Here is an 8,844-nt window from a genome sequence, read left to right as displayed (position 1 = left end):
TCCACTTAGTCTTTTGTTTTCCTTTCAATTACTTGAAAAAGGGAAGGCATTTGTCGGTAGCTTGAGATACAAAATGGTTCAGGGCGACTATTCTCCCTGTAAGGCATTGGACTTCTTTCATTATCTTGGGTGAGTTCATGTAGAGCAGAGCTTGAATTTTCTTGGGGTCAACCTTGATTCCTCTATGGCTGACCAAGAATCCAAGGAATTTCCTAGAGCTAATGTCGAAGGTGCACTTACTTGAATTTAATTGATATTACACTACCACAAAAAATGAGTAAAGGCTACGGACTATAGAGGTCTATAGCCATGGCTTTAATCCGTAGCTAAATAGCTACGGATTTAATCCGTAGCTATAGGCTAACACCCACCACCACACTTTTCTAAATTGATAGTTTTATAAGGGTCTCTATGGAGCCCATTGTAATGTATTTATTTTATATAAGCCATCCATCTATTTTGATATTGTATTTTAGGGTATGAGCCCAAAAAAGGAGGTATATTGAAGCCTCAAGTGGACCACACAATAGTAAACACTAGAAATTATGTACATATTGGTGAAAGTTATTTTGGAGTGGTGTGGTTGACTTGGGCCTTCAATCTGCTTCATTTTTAGTTTCATGTCCTATCCATGGTTACCTAAATGAATGGACTACGTGGATAAGACACATCCATCATGGTGGCCCCCACGAAGCTCCTGAGATCACCGTCCAAAATTATAGCCCAAGCATTGGCTAGGAAGCGGATTGACTGTTTGGTGTGTTGACATCACCAAGTTCTGTGGGTCCCATCATGACGTCTTTGGTTTATTCAAAGCCTCATTGAATTTTGAGTTTCGTTAATATCTTTGTGCATTTTCGTTCTATGCCTAGTATTCTGGTACTACTTTAATATTACTTTTGCTAATTTCCTTGGGTTATTCCCTGTTGTATGTGGAATTGTACTTAAGGCCCCTATTGTTTGTTTTGGGCCTTTGGTTCTCATTGGTTGGGATTGCTCTTATAGTGTGAATTTAAATATGCACATTTCCAATGGATTCACCATTTGATGCAGAAACCTGTACATCAGTGCCACAAATGAGGAGTATGAGTTACTTTTTAAACTCTGCATAATTACCATAGGAATGCTAGTGGTAACTGAGTATACTTGGGTTTTCAGTTCTAGTAAGTGGGATAGTTAGTCCATAATCCAGGCCATTAATCTGTTGCACCCCATTATAGATGGAGATGGCCCCAAGATAATTTTGACTCTAGGATATAAAACATCAATGGTCTATATTACCAAACCACTGGTCCCACTTGTCATAATTGGAAACACCTGTATACAAGTGTGGCCCATGGTTTGGCAAACCTTTGATTTGTGTTTCATCTCAGCATGGTTGGATTGAAACACAAAAATCTTCTTGATAAGACTAGTATAACCTTCCATTTGTGGCCATATGCGCCGGCTAGAGGGTAAATAAAATAACAGTCCCCATTTAACTAAGAAAGTGTTTGGGGCATAACTTTTCTGTATGATGATATTCATTGTAGAATGAATCGATTCATACTGTAAATTTGAGTCCATACTCATCTTTTGATTTTTAGGTTGCAAATGGATTATCACCACTACTAAAACTTTATCCAAGTAGAATCTTCCAAAATTACTAGGGAATTGATTTGGTTTTGTTTTGGATTTTTGAGTTTCTAAGTCCAATTGCATAATCCAATGCAATCATTCCATTTATGTTTTTTTTTTTTTAAAAAAAATTAATTTTTTTAAAAAAATTTCACAATGATTGATTGCTTTTATTTGACTGGACGTTGAAAAGGGAACTAATGACCTATAACTGGTTGTAGTTTACCTAACATATAATCTACTTTTACAAGCATTTTCTGCCAGGGTCCAATTGGAAACAAAATTCATGAGGCATGAAAAAATGGGTTGTAGCATACAACTGGTTGAAAATGTAAAGATTTTTCTTTTGTGGATTTCTATCAAGTGATCAACTAGCTATAGGGAAGGAAACTTGTTTCTGTCTGGGAATGGGCACCAACATGTACCCATCATCAGCTTTACTAGGACAGAACAAGGATGAGTCAATTGCTGCTTTGCCAATCGATGAGCTGATAGAGAAGGCTGATGGTTTTGCTAATGTTTTCCCTGGTATTTGCTCATGGCATCAAGACTGTTCGTTCTTTTCTCTGTATTCTTTGTGCGTGCGCACACGCACATGTCTAATTCCATACGTGGGTGGGTTTTTGTGTGCGTTCTGTATTTGTTATCCACTATGTCTGACTGAGCATTTATTGAATGTTTATAATGCAAAATTGAAGGGGACTAATGGTACTACGAAAGAAAGTTCCAAGGTATGGTAATGAGTATCTCATTTACTTCTCTTTTTTTGGCCTATATATTTATTTAATACCAACAGGTCCCAAATAAAATTGTTCTGTTTCAATTCAATAAATTGGTTTAGGTGTTCAGTGTTGCTACTTCTTGATGTTGGTAACAAAGGGATTGTGTTATTTGCAGAACATCAACATTGCCATCATTGTTTGTCTTTGTGGTATTGCAGGTCTGGCAAACAAGAAGACTGTGCTGATTCAGCTAGCAGGGAAAGATCTTTCTGTTGTGCTTGCAATGATGAAGACAAAGAACCAAAACTGTCCTGCAAATCTGTACCATAGGTCAGTCATGAAGAAGGAATTCCGACAAATGGCAAAGGCTGTTGTTAACCAGGTAAAGGATTCTAGAAAACCTTGTTCTATTTTTATTTATTTTTGAATTCCCCCTCACATGGGCATCTATGGCTGATATTTGTGCTATGATGAGCAGTTAACATGTGAGAAGATCTCTTTAGATGGATCTTAACTGAGCCATGTTTTTATAGTTAAATTATGGCTTAGTACACAAATGTTGGATGTGTTTGACTCTAATTTTAATTGTTCTAATTTTAATAGACTGGAGATTTGTGGTTTGAGGGTCGTGAGCGCATTCGTCACACACGAGACTGGCTCTTACAACTTAAGGAGGTATGTTGTTGTTTGTTGCAAAAACGATTTCTTTGCTTGCATGCTTCTGACATTGAGTTTTTTTATGAGGCTTGTATGCTTTTGAGTTATGTTTTTGTTTGTTGCAAAAAATGATTTCTTTGCTTGCATCCTTCTGAGATTGTATTTGTTATGAGGCTTTGCTAAGATACGATTCACTAGTGTTGTTTATTGTGGTGAGAGACGAATGTGTGAAGTAGAAACTGAGACATCTGGCTTGGTGGGAGGAGAAACAATAAGACATGGGAGAACCTCATGGAAAATTGTGTGGAAATGAAGGAACTTGTTTCTGGTTCATATTAGAGGGAAATGTGTTTCCTGTGTTTGCTTTCTCTACCTTTGAATTTCTCTCACAATCACATGTTCAGGAATTGATATAAATTCATTTAACATTCATTCGAAATCTGTGTGAGGCTGTGAGCGCTAAATTGGTTTGTAAAATCCATGATAATTTTTTTAGTGGAAATGTTTGAAAGCTTCTATTTTTTACTCAAACATAAGAAATCACATGTTTTTATTTTATTTTGTTTGCATTTATGGACAACTCATGAGTTTTTCCCTTTGTTCTTTATTTTCTATTTATACTGCTATAGTTATTTATTTTAAGTTAGCATACTCATTTGAGGTTCATCTTATATGCTAATTTGGGATATTTGCTCAGAATCTCCATAACTTTTCCATGAATACTCATTTATAGCTTTCTTTTCCTCCAATATTGTCTCTATAGGTTATAGATGTTCCTGAAGATATCTTGAAAATCAAACAAGAGATTGAGTCTGAACTTTTTGGCGATGATCAGAGTACAAGTAATTTGAGGACTTCCTCTTCTTTGCAAGGACTCACTAGAGTATGTTTCTAAAATTTTGGATGTTCTTGGACAACTCCTCATAGCTGGTAATCTGATATAGATAACAGGTGGTGAACTAGATGCTATTAGAATGCTGAAATACTATTTTCATCTGAAGAGGACTCAACGTTCATCAAATGCCCATTAGAATGCTGAAATACTATTTTCATCAAATGCCCATTTGGGATCCATTTGGGAACTAAATAACAGGTGGTGAACTAGATTAAGTAGAGTTTCTTTCATCGTGGCAGCTTAAGGCCTGTAGCTTACACACCATGGACCAGTAGAAACATTGCTTTTGAAATTAAAATTGTATTATCATGTTGAGATGACCAATGTTAGCCTGTTAAGGCTTGGAACTTTTGAGTTGGGCTATTGATACTCTATATACCTACTCCTAACACCAAGACAAATGAGTGGGGTATAAGGTTGCTGATTGGATACTTTGGCTTGCAATTGGTAGGTGGTAAATGGTTTTCTTTTGGGTAAGAAAACCCGTCCTGGCCGCTGAAGTAGGAGGCTACACATGCAACTGCACTTGGTGTAAGTGGCTACAGGTTCCGCTTGATAACCATGCGACTTTCATTTTATTTTTTTGAAATGTTTTCTTGAGCACAAAATCCAAAGGTATGTTGCATGAAATTCATTGAAGTTATGGTGGCTAGGCACCCCACAATTTCTGCATGCTCATTTCAGTTATGCCCAAAAGATGTGGGCTACATTTGTAGGCAAATTCAACATCAAATGGGTTTCTCAAGTGGACCACACCATGAGAAACAGTGATGATGGAGAATTTTGTTACGGACCACACCATAAGAAATTTCTTAGATACATAATGTCAAAATGATGTGTTTGATGGAGAAGTGTTTTTACATGTAGTGAACTTAGAGTAGTGAACTTATTTTAACTAGATTGGGACTTTGATTTCCAACTGCTCTATGCTTCTCAGTTCTTTAGTTTGTTTGCCACTTATGAGACATCTAAATCACCATCATCTAAGCCTTATGCCGACTAATTGGTGTTGGCTTCTAAGACATCTAAATAAATTGTGAAAATTACATATGTGCTACACCAACCAAGGCTTTAGAACTTACCAAAACCAAGTGGACTTGGTTTTGCTAAGGAACAAATTGATAGGTCCCTTTGAAATATATATGTTTCAAGATGGGTTGTTGTGTGACAGGTGGCAGTTTTAACTAACAGAGCCGCAAACTTACATATTCCTAGCTACCCAAGTCTCCCATCTCAGTTGATGTGCCAGGTTCACAATGTTACACTACATGCATGTTTTAACTCATACTCAATCTTCCTTTAGTCTTTATGTTTCCCTTAGTAAATACTCTCTAATACCTATCTGGTTGCATATATTGCTTGGAACTATAGGCAGAGAGAGATGCTGATGAGATTTACACCCAAGCGACTCTTCAGCCGGTGAAGTCTAATGGCAAAGAAATCTGTGTAAGTGTCATTTGGTTTTGATGTGCATTGGCTATCTTCTTTGTCTTATATAAGATTTTAAAAGAGAATGGGGCTCATGACCCCAAAAGAAGATTTGGCCATTCTAAGGCATTTTTCTAAAATCAAGTCCTTAATCAAATTGGCCATCCATTGGCTTTTGCATGGTGGGATACTTGGAGACAACATGTCTTTTGTCTCAAGAAGTTTGTTCTGAAATTGCCATTTCTTTCTTTCACCTAATGTTCAGTCTTAAAAACACAATGTTTCTAGAAAAAAACTCCTTTGTTAGCTACATTGTACTTAGTTGTAAGCCCCATATCTTAGACAGTACCATTCCATAGACTTCCGCGGTCTTCCCGGTCGAATTCCGGCAACCTTCGACCCTTAACCGGTATTTGCGCATGACCCTGATTCACACGCCGTCAATCCGAGTCGACTCAACCCGAGACTGATACCTTAGAGACCGCGTCGTCGCCGCAGTTCCGATGCCGTGACTCGTGCGCCAAGGCGATACCATGGTTAGGAGATGTGGGCCAGCGTTCGGTGCGAGGAAAACGCCGGGCGTGCGAATTCTGAGAGAATCTCTATGAGATGTCACATCAATCAATCAATCCCATCATGTCAAGTACATGTCAAGTACACATCACCTTTCACCCATTACCGAGCAACCACAAAAGTCAAAAAATTCTTACAGGCCCTTACCTTTCTTACACCATTTGCCACAAAAGTCAAAGAAATCTCTTACACCCATCACTCAACCCATCCATCACTCCATCACCCATCACTCTCTTTCTCCCTTTACAACTCTCTCTCTCTCATTCATTCTCAAACCACTCTCCCAAGCAAGAGAAAATCCACACATCCCAAGCCTCTCCAACTCTTCTAAGCAAAAAGTGTGGCTCACCTTTCCCACCCTTTCATCTCCCATCTCAACCATCCAAACTCCATCTCCTCCGTTGGAATCGAAGCTAAGGAGCAAAGAAAACCAAGGGAGCAAGAAGATCAAGCGGTGGGTGTGTCATAGGCTAGATTTTCATGTGTTTATGATGGGTCAAGTGAGGCCAACTGATCAATGGTTTGGATCTCACTTTGGACCCTAAGATGTGGTCGATGGCCCACTTGGATCATCATGAACATTCCATGATGAGGCCATTCTCCATGGACCCCATCATGATGCTTATTTTCCTTGCATACTTAGGGTCATCTAGACCGTCTATTTTAGTGGAGAAGGGATCTCCACCGTTGAATTTCGATTTAATGGGCCCACATGTAATGGGACCCACTTGATTTATGTTGTAGATCATTGAAGGGAGGGCCCATAGTGCCGGGGTCCCTCCATCATGCGTGTCCCACTCTCTATCTCTCTCTTTCCCTCTCTATTTCATTTTTTTCTTTATGTGATCATAACATGGTTGTATGGCCCACTTGGATGGACCCCATCCTGAAACATGTATTTTATCCAAACCATCTTCAAGTGGGGCCCACCTTATATGTATTGTACCCACACCATCCTCCATGAGGTGGCCCACCTAAGCAGGGCCCACTTCGAATGCATGTGCAAGGCCAAACCGTCCAGCGTCCCTGGACGCTGGACAAAAAGGGAAAACACAAATATCAGCTTGTTTCCAAGTTTATGGGTGGCCCACTCATGTAGGCCCCACCTTAATGTATGTGTTCAATCCACGCCGTCCATCCTCTTCCTCAGACTATTTTAGGCGTTGAGCCAAAAAATGGGGCCAATCTGACTTTCGGGGGGGCCATAGCATGGAAAACAGCGGGTTTACCGTTGAATCATCCCCTGTTATTTCTATACACCAAAATAGGCTCAATATTGGGCTTATTTTGCTTGTCTTGAGCCATGCAGGGCTATTGGACGGAGTGGATTCTCAATATGTGGACCCCACCTGTGAAAACCAAGAAATCAAATATATATATATATATATATATATATATATATATATATATATATATATATAACATCAGCAGCAGCAGGCACTGCTGCTGTGTCAGAAGACAACAGGTGCTGCCTGCATACAAGGACGGGCGGACGGGCAGTAGCCCACGGGCCCAGCTGTCGGCCCCACCATGATGTATATCTGTCATCTAACTTGTTCATTAGGTGGGCCACTCCCTGAAGAGGACCCACCCCAAAGATCAGTCTGATCTAGAGCTCAGGTGGCTCGCATCACAGGAAATAGTGGGATTAAACGTCTGCCCTTGGAACCCCTTTTCCGGGCCACAGGAGTTTTGGATCCAGCCGAGATTTGTTCTTCCTATTCATTTAGGTCCGTGGGACCTTATCAATGGATTGGATGGTATGTAAACATTATGGTGGGCCCCACATGGAGCCCACAGTGATTTATGTGTTTTACTCCCACCGTCCAGGCGGACGGTGGAGCCCACTGTGATATATGTGTTCTATCCCCACCATCCAGGGGACGGTGGGTGTGTTCGTGTGCGTGTGCGTGTGTGTGTGTGTGTGTAAAATACTTATTATATATAATATTGTATATACTATATATATTATATATTATATTATATATAATATAGTGGGTGGTGGGCCTTCATGTCCCCCCCCCCACCATGATGAAAGTGTTGCATATAAAACCGTCCAACCATCTTAGAAGCTCATTTTATGGCATGAGCTAAGGAATGAGTCAAATCTATAGATCAAGTGGACCTCACCTTGTTATATGTATGGGGCCCATCTTGAGTTAATTATGGCCACCCATTGAGACCCCACCTTGATATATGTATGAGGCCCATCTCAGTTTATTTGTAGCTCATTGGATGTGCATGTGGCCTAATTGGCGCAGTCCATTTGGTATATATAAGGCCCATGTGATTAGGCCCATTGTGATGTATTTTAAGGCCCATGGGCTATGGCTCATTGCGATGTACATAAGGCCTATTGGTGAGGCCCATTAATGCAGCCCATTTGACAAATGTAAGGCCCATGTGATACGGCTCATTTGATATATTGAAGACCCAATGGGATGTAGCTAAGGTCCATTGCAATAAGTGATCCCAACATGGCTTATGTAATGATGTTTACGACGGGTGATGCCTTGGGAGTAATGATGGTTTCACGTCCACATTGCAAGTATAATGTTGGTTAAATGTCCAACATTACAACTCTCCCTAGGGCCCATTATTAGGCTCGTACTTGTTGTGTATAGGCCGTCTAGTCCATCTGCGTTGTAAGGATAGTGCATTACTTTATAGCATGTTTAGTATAGTTCCATAATTCATGATCATACGCATCATATGTATGCTTAATATGAGAAGTGACTGATCATAGTATATGCCTTCGGGCAGATTGTTTAGGGGCTCCTGAATGAGCGATGTTGCCTTACATGAGCGCACGATATGCACAGGATTGCTGCATGACTGGGTAGTGTGATTCATGCATTCGCATTATGTGATATGGTACTGTACGCCCTAGCGACATTAGGGCCGTAGCCTCCACAGGCATATCGTGGTTGGCAGGATTGGATACTTGAAATC

General features: G+C 40.0%; 1 protein-coding gene across 4 annotated transcripts; it reads left to right on the top strand.

Moving 5' to 3' along the window:
- Positions 1-922: 922 nt before the first annotated feature.
- LOC131249829 (large ribosomal subunit protein eL28z-like) lies at positions 923-3,921 on the top strand. Of its 4 annotated transcripts, XR_009173035.1 has the most exons (5): positions 923-2,145; positions 2,316-2,348; positions 2,558-2,721; positions 2,943-3,014; positions 3,760-3,921. XR_009173035.1 is itself a non-coding variant. In XM_058250701.1 (4 exons), the coding sequence occupies exons 2-4, from the start codon at positions 2,623-2,625 to the stop codon at positions 3,889-3,891; spliced, it is 303 nt and encodes a 100-aa protein (XP_058106684.1). In that variant the 5' UTR covers positions 923-2,348; positions 2,558-2,622; the 3' UTR covers positions 3,892-3,921. The 4 variants fall into 4 exon arrangements, 3 of the variants coding, with proteins under 3 accessions (XP_058106684.1, XP_058106593.1, XP_058106646.1); XM_058250701.1 differs by having other exon boundaries at positions 923-2,348; XM_058250610.1 differs by lacking the exons at positions 923-2,145; positions 2,316-2,348 and having other exon boundaries at positions 2,385-2,721.
- The last annotated feature ends 4,923 nt before the right edge of the window (positions 3,922-8,844 follow it).

The sequence above is a fragment of the Magnolia sinica genome, chromosome 1 (assembly GCF_029962835.1).
Source record: "Magnolia sinica isolate HGM2019 chromosome 1, MsV1, whole genome shotgun sequence".
Taxonomy (NCBI): Eukaryota; Viridiplantae; Streptophyta; class Magnoliopsida; order Magnoliales; family Magnoliaceae; genus Magnolia; species Magnolia sinica.
Note: the sequence above shows the minus strand (reverse complement) of the source record. Positions and strands in the feature narration are given on the sequence as shown.